We start from the raw sequence: 15,219 nt of genomic DNA, 5'->3' as shown, positions 1-15,219 counted from the left end.
GTCTAATATTGTAAATAATTGCTGTTTATGCTAAATATATAAATGACTGTTTGTTTCCTAAATAAAATTAAAAAAAAATAAAAACTAAAATACTCTTCTGACATTCTGACCCCACTCAAGTATCTGGTTCACTTGATCGTGCCATGTCTTCCTTGGGCATCCCCAACTTCTTCTGCCATTTACATTTGCGTAATATATTCTTCTTACACTCCTTTCTTGTGTTATTTGAAGAATGATTTGAATCTAAAGTTATAAATAATTTTATGGGTTACACGTTACTAATAATTTTTTTTTCTCCCTCCCCAGGTGATAGACTTTGGCAGCTCTTGCTACGAGCATCAGAGAGTCTACACATATATCCAGTCACGCTTCTACCGGGCGCCCGAGGTCATCCTCGGGGTGCGGTACGGTATGCCAGTGGACATGTGGTCACTGGGCTGCATTCTGGCTGAGCTGTTTGTCGGTGAGTACCCCAAAAACATTAACTGGAATGCTTGACTGAATGCTGTAGACGTGAGATCACTGTGTGGTAATACCACGTAAGATCGTGTGAGAAATGTTGAGATTCGCAAAGAATGCAAGGCTGATCTGAGCATAATGAGTAAGATTAAGAAAGGGATGCTGATTCGGGCATGTAGAGCAAATGAACGAAGAAAGGACGGTAGGGAGAACTATATGTGATGTGAAAGTGAATGGTAGAAGAAAGGAAAAAGGAAACGCCCGATGAAGTGAACCAAATACTTGAGTCTGGCCATGTCAAGAGTCAGAATAACAGTAGGGTATGTTTGAGACAATGTATGAATGTGAATTGTTTGTGGTTTGTCCTCTCTGCCCGCTCCTGTGGAGAAATGGCGTGATGATTAATTAGTTGACGTTGACACCCTGTAAACCGTTTACAACTAAAAGTGATCAAAATGATATTTGGGTTTCTGTCAACGAAGCAATCTTCCCAACAAGCCCTCCATTGATATGCTTGGTGTAACCTTAAGCGATCTGCTCAGTCCCCAGGGCTCCATTGAATCCGGAGTCATGGACATACTGTACAGGGCCTGCAGATGCTGCGGATAGAACACAACTGCTGACTATGTACAAACCGCAAGTGCATTCCGCCGTAGATTCTTTCCCCAAAATACCTGAAACAAACACTTCCATCGGTCTGTTCGATAGACTCCCCTATCTTAACTAACAGATTGCAATCTGCAGAGCATAGCCGTCCTGGGAGAATGCTGACCTCGTTTTGGATGGAAAATGTTCTTAGAAAACGGTTGACATAGTTATTGTGTTCAACACCTCGGCTGTGGAGTGATTTGACGTCCTCCGAGTGTCCTGCCTCCTACAATATGGGTCTCTTTAAAATTTACTTTTCTCAAAAATACCCTCCACACAGCATCAAACCATCCAATCCATCAATGTATTGATTCGTGGATGATTTGAAAACTCAGTTATCGTGGAGAGCGTTCATTTCTGTGTTCCCGATGGTTATCTCTGTCACCGACAGCTTAGACTGCCCTATCTCTCACCCTATCTCTCGCCCTCAGGACTAACTTGACAATGGTCACGCCGGTGGGGAAAGGAATCTTGCTGTTGAATAGAATCAATTTGCATATGGACACATTTAGCCTCAATGAATCTGCCTTTAAAAGGCATGATCTGTTGATATCACTATAGTTGATACGCACTTTTCACATTAATTTAATCAATTGAAGATTACTCCCACATGAGTTAATATAAAAAAGCATTCCAGTTGTCCTTTTATTGCAGGGTGTTAACATCAAGCATTCCAGTTGAGATGGTTAGTACGTGAAGAATATTTCTTAGATCTAACTGTTGTTGTATGATTCCAGGGTTCCCTCTGCTTCCGGGCGAGGATGAGGCAGACCAGCTGGCCTGCATCATCGAGCTGCTGGGCGTGCCGCCGCGGGTGCTGACAGACGCAGGCAAGCGCTCCAAGACCTTCCTTACCAGCCGGGGCTTGCCTCGCTACTGCACTCAGTCCACCATGCCCAACGGGACCACAGAAGTGGGAGGAGGTATGTACTATTCGACGTTGTCATTACAACCTCGGTTCTTACGGTTCTCTTCTACACAGTCGAAGACCACAAGTGGTCGCTTCCACTGGTGCCTCCACACACTCATAACCAGTGGCGACTAGCGCTAAAGAGTGTTAAAAATAATAATTATCGACCCTTAATAATACCACCGAACATCGAAGCAAATAACAGTAAGAATGTAATACTAAAAAAGTATTAAGTTAAATTCAATCGGCTCGAATTTTCCTTCTTTGTATCAAGTGTCATAAGTCATGTGGTGTGAGCGAATTCTATATTGCTCCTCGAGAAACGTCACCTGGGAACGTCAATTGTCTATACGTGCAGAGCGGGGATGTTGACCATAGTATTGAAATTTCTCCGAAACATGAATGGCACTGACGTTAGTTCACAGTTCGCATACCGATAATTCCAGCTGGTTGGTATAAGCTTTAAAATTACGAGTTACTAGTATCCTTTACCATGGCTTTACCCTTTTACGTGACCTGGTGTAGGGATTAGGGATAGATTGGCAATATTTTTAGCGGACCACCCTTTTTTGTGAGTACAAACCGCCACTGCTCAAAACCTGTGGCATCCTATCATCTGGCAGTCTTTGGGACCTGCAGCACTTTGTAATGGTCTCAGTGATCTGTTAGGTTGCAAGATTACGATTCATCTTTATTTACGGCTAGCTGAAATCCACTACATTACCCGAGCTTAATTTATGGCTAGGCGAAGTCCACGACGTTACCCGGGCTTTATTTATGGCTAGCCGAAGTCCACGACATTACCCGTGCTTTATTTATGGCTAGCTGAAGCCCACGACGTTACCCGGGCTTTATTTATGGCTAGCCGAAGTCCACAACGTTACTCGGGCTTTATTTATGGCTAGCCGAAGTCCACGACGTTACCCAGGCTTTATTTATGGCTAACTGAAGTCCACGACGTTACCCAGGCTTTATTTATGGCTAACTGAAGTCCACGACGTTACCCAGGCTTTATTTATGGCTAGCCGAAGTCCACGACGTTACCCGAGTATTTCGAAATCCTAGATAGATAGTAATTTTCCTCTTATTTTTAATTTAACATCAAGTGTGCAAAATTTCTTCAAGTAGTATCAAAATTCTGCTTTAACCTGTTAAATGTTGGAGTACGAAAAAGTAAATAATGCTGTTGGGTGAGAATTTTCAGAACCGCGCGCAAATTACCTGAGTTTTTTTCTAATATCGGGAAAACTATGTTTTAAAATTTCATCAATCTCGGAATAAAACTGTAGATTTGTATAAAACACAAAGCCACGCCGTCACAAGATGAGATGAATTGTGTCCTGGTTTAACACACTTTTTGGTTTATGATAATACATCTGAACTCTATTTTTTTCTTTCCTCAGGTGTATCGAGAAGAGGGAAGGTCAGAGGTCCTCCTGGTTCAAAGGACCTGAAGACAGTTCTCAAGGGATGCCAGGACCCTCATTTCCTGGACTTTATCAAAAGGTTAGTACACATACATACAGCTCATTATCAGTTTGTATCACTGCACTTTACTATAGGCAGAAGAATCTTGCTCGGGTTACTAAATAACCGGACAGTATTCAAACTCTCCCCACTATGTACCATCATAAAAGCTGAGACTGTTACTTGTGCAATGATGGAGGACTTAGCTAGCAGAGGATTGAACCCGTGACACCTGGATATGAACCTGATTCTTTGGCTATATCACATTTGCTTCTTCGCTTACTACATTCCAGTCGATCCCATTCACTATGATAGGCCTACAATATTATGTTTGCGTTAAGTGGTAGTTTGAAAATATTGTTGACATAAATTATAAATAGTAGGGGGCCTAGGACTGTGCCTTGCGGTAACCATATTACATTAATTCTTTATGTTCATCTAATTGAACAAGCGTAGCGAAATCCTGTTTTAACTGGCAAAAAAAATATTTAAAGTTTCGAAACCTACATCAGGATAAATATATAATAAAAAAACCATTTTCGAAACCAGTGGTGTATACAAAGTTTTTTATTTAAATTGATTTACTTGTTTATTTATCAATATTACGTTATCTAATGCAGGGCTTCCCAAACTTTTTTCTACTGTGACGCCCTTGGGAAGTTGCCAAATTTTTGAGACCCCCCCCCCCAGTGACTAAAAATCTAAGCCCCCCGCCGCTCATTTGTACCAAGCGTAGTATTTTGAAGCCCCTCCCCTGAACGGGTCACGTAGTATGGGTACGTTACCTAATAACAATTTGTCAGAAAAACCACAATAGTATCTAATTTTTTATTAGAAAATAAAGAAAACAACATAAAAACAAAAATGGAAGCAAACAAAAAAAGATAAAAAAGCATTTTCTTTGGTATTAATGAGAAGGATGTACTTGCTTCTATGAGCATAGTTTCTCAAAACAAGGTTGAAGTTTCGAAATCGCCACTCTAGTCTCTGCCTCTAAATTTATTTTTGATCTGTACTTATTCTTAATTACTGCAACTGCAGAGAAACCTGTCTCACACAAGTATGATGTCGCAAACGGTAATAAAACCCTTAACGCTGCAGTGCTGATGGAACGATATTCTCGCTATAAAGATTTCCTCACGACGCCCCTGGGATGATCCCGCGGCGCCCCGGGGCGTCGCGTCTCACAGTTAGGGAAGCCCTGATCTAATGGATAAGCTATCAAGAGAATGGTGAAACTAAGAGATACATTGTTAAAATATTAAATAATGGTAGATAGTAAAAGAAATCCTTGAAATAACACTATCAAGTTACTTCATAATTGTTTGTTTGGTTCTGTTTGCAATGCAATAATTTTTATCTACAAAATGATACAACTTATCTATTGCCAAAGTTGTTCAATATCACCTGTTAGTCGATGTTTATTTTATTATTAACTGGTAGTTACCACCCAGCTTCACCCAACTTTCAACACCATTTAATCTTATCGGAGAGTTGGAAAAAACATTAACCTCTGGAGGATATGGGGTACGCAAGATTAGTATCAATTAGTATATCTATGTGAGGATATTGTGTCAGCGCTTTATTAGCAGCAGACACATAACTGGACGGATGACGAACCTCGTGCTGGCACTGTTGGTGGACGTGGTTGACTCTCTCGCTGTAGCAGCTGGTCCAGTTTCTTCACCACCTAGGATTCTTGCTGCAGAGTCTCCATTTTCTATCTTCGTCGAACGTCACAGCGGTTCTGCCAAGATCTGGTATCTACGTGAGGATATTGTGTCAGCGTTTTATTAGCAGCAGACACATACCTGGACGGATGACGAACCTCATGCTGGCACTGTTGGTGAACTCTCTCGCTGTAGCAGCTGGTCCAGCTTCTTCACCACCTAGGATTTTTGCTGCAGAGTCTCCATCTTCTATCTTCGTGTCACCTGTTCCTGTTCTTCATTTTACTTAACTTATCTTCACCTTATTTTTGTAATATTTATATTTTTTGTAATACCTGCATCAACTGTAAAGCGCCCCTGAGATCATATATCTCAAAAGCGGCCCTATCCAAATTGTCCATTTTTTTTTCTTATTTTTTTTTTAAACTTCCGATTTAGTTGTCCGGGTTAAGTCTTCCCCAAAGGAAAAACTTAACCCTTCCACTCACTTTTCCACAAATGATCATCTAGTCAATCAACATTATGTAAGTGCATTATATAAGCAAAATAAATACAAAACAATACAAGAACAACACGTCAAATCACCAGAGATCAAATGGGAAAATAATTCACCGTCTCCAGATATTTTCATATCAGAGGGTTCGGCTCGGTAGAACTTCTAACAGGGCCTATAAATCCTACTGATCCCTCAACATAAATATTTAAAAAATCTTTTGTTATCCTACATGTATTCAAAATGACCGACTTTTGCATCTTTATATATAATTTTTTTGATAGATCTAATACGCCTAAATTTTTAATTAGAGAGCTAGGTATAATGCCAGTAGCCGAAATAACGAATGGTAATATTTTTATAGTCTGAGAATGCCAAATTCTTTTTATTTCATTTCCTAAATCTGTGTATTTTCTTATTTTTTCACTAACAGATTTTTGAATATTACAGGAATTTGGAATAGCGACATCAATGATATAAGTTATTTTTTTAATTTTGTCATGTAAAACTATATCGGGTCTATTATGACTAATCGCTCGGTCTGTTAGTATAGTTTTATCATAATATATTTTATAAAATTCGTTTTCTAAAAATGAATTTGGTTCGTATTCATAATATGGTACTACATTACGGCAGTCAATCAAGTTATGTTTAATTACCAAATTTTGGTGAATTATTTTTAAAACTTGATTGTGCCTAAATGTATACTCGGACGGTGCTAATATAGAACATCCCGATATAATATGTTCTATAGTTTCCGGAAAAGCCAAACATTTTCTACACAAATCATCAATTTGATTTGTATCTTTGATTATATGCTTTCTATAATTTTTAGTATTAATGAATCTATCCTGAATGGCAAGCATAAATCCTTCTATTTCTGCGCTCAACTCTCCAATACTCAACCATTTGTTTGACGAAATTTTGTCAACATACGTTTGGTTGAGATAATTGAAGTGTTTTGCGTGTAAAATTTTATTTGACCAGGAATCTAATAATTCCTGGTTGGGATTTATAAAAATGTTGGCATTCTCATCGTATAAATTTAAAGGTGTAATATTTCTATCTGCCTTGCAAATTATTTTGTGCATTTCTGAGCTATGAGCTTTCCTATGGAAAAAAGTTCTTAGCATTTCTACCTGATATTATTATTATAAGGGATAGTATCAGTGGTGGCTCTTCTAAGAAGGTCATTTGGTCTATGACCTCCCGAAAATATGCTGCAATAGTATTAATGCAAAAAAAGGATTTAACGAACTACCCAATTATTAGTTTAGTTTTAATATTTGTGCAGATTTGTATGTTTCTCCTTTCTTTCCAGTGCCATCTAGTGTCCAAATGAGAAGCTATTGTATTTACCTACCGTGGGTCACTTTAACCACTCGGAACATTAGAACGTCAAAAGACGTAAATATGATAATAGCGGTCAAGACATTAGTACGTCTTTTCACGTAAACGCGCGAGATTTTACAAAAATCGATTTATTTCCATCACTAGTATACGGATTGCCATGATTTAAAAAACACAGTATCGATAATGAATAACGCTACGCGTCTGCATTCAAGAATATCTATGGAATTTCGAGGTGCATTATCTAAGTCGATTGGACTTGTCATCTTGTTCGTTCATAATTTATTGCGTTTTTAAATAATTTATTAAAAATATTTTAGTTTGGGCGGTTAATATTTTGAGGTGACTAATAGTTTTTAATTATATTTCTTCAATATATAAAGTGTTATTTCTTTATGATACTCAGAAAATAGTACATTTTTCACAGCTTTGAAATAATGGTCAGCGATTTTTACATATTTTTGACGTTTTCAGAAAATGTATATTTAGAAACGCAAATATTTACGTATAACAAAACAATACGATAGTGAATTTCATAATCTTTCCAAAACATTTTTTAGAATGAGGCTACGTTTCCCAAAACGTGAGTTATGAAGCTTTTAACAAAACTCGTGAATAACACAAAAATTTTCGCATTTTGACAGTTCGCAAAGGAACACAAAGTAAATAAAAGTTCTTTTCTGAGAGGTTAAATTTTGTCCCAAAATCATCTTCTTTCTTTCTCTTTGCTATACAGACAAAGGAAGTGAACACTATTGTGTCTGACATATGCTTAGTATCATACAAAACTTATTTTTAAGGGGTTTTCGGACATGACCGCGGTGAGTTCGAGAAATCTACGACCTAGGATTATTAAGGTATTAGAGGGAGATGTGAAAAAATGTCAGTCGAAAGTTTTTTGTGTGATAAACGTTTGGCAAGTGATGTATATCATTGTTGACGTAATGCTGCTTGGAATAATTTAAAATATCAAATTTTGTGGATAACATATTGAAAGAAATCACAAACAATTCGTTGAATAATGACAAACGTATTATAAAGTGACAATTAGTTTATGAGATTTTTTCCAAGAGAGAAAAATAAAGAGGTTAAAAACAAAAGTTATCATTTTTATCAGTGCATTTGCGGGTGCAATAAAATGAATGTACAGGTACTTTTTCTTTCATTGTTTACTTTTTAAATCTACTTATGAACAATGGACTGAGATTGGAGTTAGTGATTTAAAAACTTTTAATAGGAAAAGATCTTTCAAAATAATTTTTTTTTAATTAGTTATGTGTAAATAATTAGATAAATAATCTTAAATTAAACAATATTGTACTACCGGCTTCAGAGCATGTGAGTACCGGCAGATTAATTACATACATTGGCATTTTTATAATATTCACTACGCATTAGCGATATGTATTATCATTCTAACATTATTTATTATTTATTTATTATTATTACACGCTCTAATGGGCTTTTACACACTACAAAGTTTAATAGTAGAGTATCACAGTTATTATAGATTCTACAAAATTAAAACAATAAAGGAAACATAATACAACGATAAAGATAATTATACTTCCCCAAATGAGAGTTTTAGATATCTTAGGCTGGTTTTAGTGCCACGCCGACCGCACGCGCACCGTCAGCGCTGATGGTCGAGATATATGAACTTCTAGGAAGCGTTTTTGAATGACGCGTAGCTATCAGCGCGCTAGATGGTCAGCGCTGATGGCTACGCGGCCGTACGCGTCGCGCGTCGGCGCCGCGTAGCTGTCGGCGCTGACGATCGCACGAGCGCCTCTGCTTTCAATGAGCGTTCTAGTGTCGAGCGGAGCAGACGTCATCGCGTGTACAGTCATAACAAATCGCGAAGTGGATACAGGTCGAGTTATCGATGAGGTTTGCCTGAGGAAGAAATTGTAGGATGCATCCTATCCACTCTACAAAAATAAAGATGCAAGAAACAAAGCCTGGGAGGATATTGCGAAACATTGTTATAAAAATATTTATTCTGTATCTGTGCCAGTAATTCGTCAAAAGCTCTCGTTGACATTCGAAAGTAATTGAAGAATTTGCTTTCGTCAGCCCTCAAAGTGTCATATAACAAGACAAAGTCTCCAGCAACGGCTCTCTGCTCAATCAATGGATGAACATGGAGTCTTCGTCGTCGCCGGTTTTTATTTTTTTGGGATAGGTACAAAGCAGTAATAACTAATACACTCCGCATTTTGGTCTTCGACTGTACAGTAAGGCGGTCAGTACGACACTGAAACGAGCCACGCTGAGCCTCAGCGCTGACGAACTACGCGCTGATCTATGAGCGCTGACGGTGAGCGTGACACTAAAATCAGCCTTAGTTGTTTTTTACACCAGTCTTTATAATATTTAGGTAATCCTAGAGAAAGTACATATTCAGTAATCGAAATGCATTTAAAAAAAATTATCCCGTTTACCGTTTTTTTTATTTTGTTACGATGTCTGATGAAATTACTTTCCCCACCTGGGGAGGGCTTCCAGGATTCCCATTATTTAAAAAAAAAAATTCCTCGCTGCAAACAAGCCGCAAGCGCGGTCGTAAAAGATGCATTTTACTGGAAAGAGCTCCAATTTGTTTGAGTTACGCTATATTTCGTACTATATATATCACTTTTACGGTTTTGCAGTTCTTGACGACAGACTGCTGGGTGAAGATAGGCTATTTCCAGTTAAAACGTTTAAAAGTAGTAACTAACATCGGAGTGTTACTAGAAAGGGCAAAAGGAATTTTAAGAGAAAGGATCGCTCTGCCATATGTGGGGGATCCCCTTTGGGTGATATGTGATTTTTTACCTTCAGCTACGTAGTTAAGAAAGACAAACATTTCCTGCTTATGAATAACCTGACAATATTTGAAAAACTTTAAGCAAGGGGGAAATATTGATTTTGTCCTCGGAGGACTTAAGTCAGCCGAGGAATAGAACTCACGATGCCTGGGTGGGATCCAGACACGTTGCAAACTCATCCACTGATCTCTTTTCATTTCTGACCAAAATTTATTTTTTCCTAAAATTTAGTAAGGCACTCTGTTTTATTCCATTAGCATCAACAGCAATAAGATGATAGTAAAATGGCCACTTAAAAATATTCAATGTACTATTTATATCAGAACTTGAACTTGGCGATGTTATCCACTGTTAGATTATATAGCCAAACAAACTATAAATAAAAACCACAATGAATAAAAAAATAAATGATTGAATGTCTGACCTGTGTTTGTTTGTCTGTTGCAGATGCCTGGTGTGGGACCCCGTGTACCGCATGACACCTTCTGCAGCCCTGCGCCACACCTGGCTGAGGAGGCGCCTCCCGCGACCCCCGGACCCCATCGTGGCCTTCCGCTGCCCTCACCAGGTGAGCCCCCACAACGTATGGACAACTCTTCTGCATATATTATATTACCTAGAATAGTGAGTGCGGCGCGCCCATCACTGAGGGAGAGGAAATACGACCTACAATAGCCATCACAAGTCAAGGTGTGAGCTACTGTGCTTAGGCTCAACAAAAATGGGGAGAGAACAGTGTCACAAACGTTGCCTCTGAGATGCAGGGTCGTATTTCCGAGTAATTAGACCTTACCTTAGCATTCGGGGCTCTGCTGGGGTGGACCTTTATTTCCTTAAAAAACTAAGGGCCTTTGGGGAACTTAAGGGGAGTAGAGATGAGAGCTGCGACCCCCTTTGGTGGAATCAGCTCTCCTCTCCATCAGCTCTTCCCTCGGGGGACCTTCAGGTAATCCAAACAAGGATGGACTTATGAATGAAAAATCCTTACCGCTACAGGTTCCTCCAAGCCTGGAAACAAACTCAAAGAAATGAGGTGAAATGGGAGATAGCACAATGGGCCCATGGTTTGAGTGCTCACGTGAACTATCCGTGTATACCATCTCCATTTTAATATATATTACCTCTTTGACATACTCAGTACTCTAACCTGCTCATGTGCGGGGGCTCCCTAATGCCCCTTGCACACTAGGCGACAGCCGAGCGACTAAACTAGTGACCATTGACAATCACTAGTTCTTCGCCCGTTGGGGGGTCCCACCACTTTCCCGATGACGGTATAAGGAAACTGATTGTTTACCTCCTTCATCGTATACGTCAAGATTTTTTTAATAAAACTAAGCTACATCTAATTCTAATGAAGGACTCTAAACCCTCTAGTATCTCTGCATACAGCGTTTTTTAGTACATATACGTATTTACACCCAATAACAAATATACAGTACGTAAAAAAATAAAAACAATTTGAAAAAATAAAAACACTATTGCCGGATCTAAGAAACAAAAGTAAAAAGTTTATAATTAAATTTATATGCACATTTTGAAAGTAATAAGAAAATAGCTAGGACAGTTTAACCACCTATCACAGGGCTGTCACATCATGAAAATGCGTTGTAATTAGCCTGGTAGCGAACAGATCAAACGTTTACCCACCTAAAACCAGTTCACTTAGAGTGTTAATGAAGAAATCTGAATTGACGAACAGGGGAGAATCTCCTGAAGACTCTGAAGGAAATATAGTGGGTGAGGTGACTGCTCCAGATTGTCTTAGCATGACTGATGCAGGGTCAGGGTCTATCCATTCCCTTGAAAGAGAGAATTATAGGAAAAATAATGAAAACAAAAAAACGGAACAGCTATCACGCAGCAAACCTGTTAGTGTTAGTCAATACAAATAAAAGAGAGTAAACAAAAGTATGTAAAATAAGTAATAACATGAAAGAAGAAAGTTGGTAGTCATCAGCAATAATTGAATTTAAACTAAAAACATACTATCAGTTATGTACAGCAGTTTACTTATATGTATAGTTAAATCGCAAGCAATAAAAATGAGTGTCAGAAGTAATAATACATTTGGCACCTGAAACCAAAGATGAATTTACTCTAATCAGCAACTCTAAGCACAGGCCACCTTTCAACCCAAATTCAGACAAACTTTTACAAACACAAAATTCTCTTTGCTAAACACAATATCAGCATTCCAACTTGGTCTTGTTATAGTAGCTGATGTGAGTTGCGTCGACAAGAAGTCACCGCTGTGTCATTCCTTTATAATCATTTAAAAGTGAAGAACAAAAGGAAGTCAAAATATTGGGTGCACCTTTATTAAAATTACGTCATACGAAAAGAATTTTTTCAATGGTTGTGCTTGATATTTTCACATCACATTTTGGGGTATTATGCCTTGTTGCGCTTCCTCTTTCTTTAGTCAACCTTTTTTCGGACAGCGTACAGGTCCATCATCAGCCATTTGCATTGGTGGTGAATAAATGAGTATTCTGTGTCTTTAACATGCATTTTGTAATTTCAGGAACCACAGATGAATCAAATCTATAGTTTCAAGGCGCCTGTCCCCTCCAAATGCAAACTGGTCCAACCCGGCTCCACTGGTTAGTCAATACAATATACTTAACTTATGAAATCCCATCTGTAATCTAATAGTAATACTTCATCTAGGAATTGAACCAGGACTTCTTCTTCATTTTTAACTGAATGCCCGCCATCCCACGGGTCTGTAAGCAATCGACATAGTTATATATAGTTTTATTAGGTTTTACGCCCAGCCGGGCTTTTACATGCATTTTAAAACAGAATATATCTAGTAAGCTATCGAAAATTACACAAAAAAAAAAATTAGCTGATGAATATAAAATAATATTAGTAAAACATGTAACAGTAACAGAGACTAGAACAATACTACATATAAGACAAATCACTAAAAGTACATTACCAACGCTACTCTAATTTGTAGGATTCAACAAAGTGCTGGTCTAGATTACGCTTAGTTCTATAAATGGAGTTAATAAATATATCAATAGCACCCCCATACTTGTTGCCCAGATCATGCATCCTATTGGTCAGTGAGTGTGTCTGATAGTTGGACAGTTAAAAATCACATATGTTGATATGATTGAATTAGCTCAGTGGTCAGAGCACTTTCCGGGCAAGGAATAGGTCCATGATTCAATACCTTTTAGTCTTTTTTGTTTCATATTTTTCATTTAAAAGTTGTCAATGGTTAAGTTATTTCACCATAAAGCTAGGAAATAAATTAAAACTATAGTTAAAAGTTAACTTAAATATGTATCCATACTTACTTTGGCTGCATAATATTTCATGTGTTATTCTAATTGTTTTTTGTAATGTTTCAGAACCCCCGCGGCCACGCTGCATGCAGCCTCCCTGCAGCCTATTCCCCTTGCTGTCCCCCGTGGCGTCCCCCCAGCTGCCCTCGCAGCAGCACCCTCCCGCGCCTCCCCCACTCCCCAGCACGGGGCCCCCCGAGCAGGGCGCACCCTCCTAGCGCCAGCCGGACGCGCCCCCGCATACGCTGTCCATCGTAGTGTCCTTCACCGCCCAGCAGGGCCTGCACCAGACCCTGCAGGATAAGCGCCAGTACTCAGAACCCAATCAATCCAACCAGGACATGCGCCAAAGCTACGCGGAGCAATCCAGCCAGTTACAGGACAAGCGGCAGTACGCGGAACCCAATCAACCGAGTCAAGACAAACGCAAGAGCTACACGGAGCAGAGTCTCCTAGAAATGCGCCAGTACTCGGAACCCAATCAATCCAATTCAGACAAGCGACAGAGTTACACGGAGTCTGTTTACACGACGGATCAATCAAACATGCAAGACAAGCGACAGCAAACTTATGCCGAACAATCGGCCTCTTCCCTGAATCTGCAGGACAAAAGGCAGAGTTATACAGAGATCACCAATCAGAACGTCAATCTCCAGGAAAAGCGTCAGCCGAGTTATTCAGAATCCAATCAGAGTCTGCAGGACAAACGACAGCAGAGCTATCAGGAACAGTCCAATTCGTTGATCAATCTGCAGGACAAACGGCAGAGTTACACGGAGCAATCGGAGAAGCGTCAGCAGAGTTACACCGAACAGTCCAACTCCTCAATCAGTCTGCAGGATAAGCGGCAACAGAGTTATCAGGAACAGTCCAATTCCTTGATAAATCTTCAAGATAAGCGGCAGAGTTATACCGAACAATCAAATTCATCGCTTAATCTGCAGGATAAACGCCAGCAGAGTTACTCTGAACCGTCTACTAGCAGTCAGGAAAAGCGAACTGTACGGAATTCTCAAGATAGACTCGAGCGCCTGTTTGAACAGACTGCCTCAATTCCTTCATCTAATAACACCATCGGTAGGACCTTCCCAGAAGGTATGGAGAGGCGAAAGCTCGAAAAGTCGGCTTCGGAACGTAGATATTACAGTGAGACAAAAGAATTCTACGAGCCGAAGAAGACTGATATCTTTGTGGACGATAGCTCCGGTGTTGAGCGATTGTCATTTTACAGTGATCTTGAAAACGAGCCACAGACGAGCAGTTTTTACAACGATGTGTTGCGAAGTGACGGGGAGTCGGAAAGGCGGGATTTCTTTGACGGAGAACACCGTGCCTTCTACGCCGAGGATGACACTTCCCGGCGGGACCAAAAGTTCTTTGACGACGGTTCTTCTAAGGAAAGATCCGGAGACCGTCGAAGTTTTTACGGCAATCTGGAGAATGAACCGCAGATTTCTACCCTCGAAGACGAATCGGATGGAAAATCGCGGAGAAAATTCTTTGATCTTGACACTAAGATTGATGATAGCGATGTGCAAGTGAGACGCAAGTATTTGTCGGAATGTGAAAACGACGGAAGAAGTTTTGTCGGAGAACAAGACACCAGAAGGAAGAGCATCAGCTTAAGACAAGAACTAAGAAGCCAACGGTCAAACTTCTCCGAGTCCTTGGATTCCGCTTCCTCGCGTAGTCAACTGAGTAACTTCTGCGAAGGTCAAGATTACGCAGAGAAAATGTTGAAATCATCCCGCAGTTATTTAACTGAAAGTGATTGCTGCAGGCTCGGCACCGCCTCATCTGCTCGTGAAGCCAGCGACGACTCCAGCCCCGGCGCCATCACGCAGGGTGGAGTCTTCCATGCAGACGCAAAGTATGCGAGGAAACGCGCCAGAAAATGCAACCATCGACGCCAGAAATCACTAGACACGGGCAGATCTGCCACAAAACAAGAACTGACCCAAAATGAACCCAAACCGTTCAGAGATTTTGATCTCGACGAAGATTTGGCGAAACGTCTCGACCGTATGGAACCCAAGTCTTCGGGGTATCTTCGCAGAAATTCTCGAAAAAGTGCGAGTCGTTTCGATCTTAATTTTGACTCGGAAGA

General features: G+C 39.8%; 1 protein-coding gene across 1 annotated transcript in view; it reads left to right on the top strand.

The window, feature by feature from the left end:
* Positions 1-13,454, top strand: part of Dyrk3 (Dual-specificity tyrosine phosphorylation-regulated kinase 3) — a 220,780-nt gene extending 207,326 nt beyond the window's left edge. Inside the window, exons 2-7 of the mRNA XM_089649371.1 lie at positions 307-463; positions 1,845-2,030; positions 3,421-3,523; positions 10,258-10,378; positions 12,338-12,416; positions 13,179-13,454. Of these exons, the coding sequence (XP_089505497.1) occupies positions 307-463; positions 1,845-2,030; positions 3,421-3,523; positions 10,258-10,378; positions 12,338-12,416; positions 13,179-13,330 (798 nt within the window). The 3' untranslated portion in view covers positions 13,331-13,454. The remainder of the gene's footprint in view (positions 1-306; positions 464-1,844; positions 2,031-3,420; positions 3,524-10,257; positions 10,379-12,337; positions 12,417-13,178) is intronic.
* The last annotated feature ends 1,765 nt before the right edge of the window (positions 13,455-15,219 follow it).

This window comes from Hesperophylax consimilis, chromosome 29 (genome assembly GCF_061612785.1).
Source record: "Hesperophylax consimilis isolate HC1 chromosome 29, BYU_Hcon_1.0, whole genome shotgun sequence".
Lineage (NCBI taxonomy): Eukaryota > Metazoa > Arthropoda > Insecta > Trichoptera > Limnephilidae > Hesperophylax > Hesperophylax consimilis.
The sequence above is the reverse complement of the archived record's forward strand: the minus strand, read 5'-3'. Positions and strand labels throughout refer to the sequence as shown.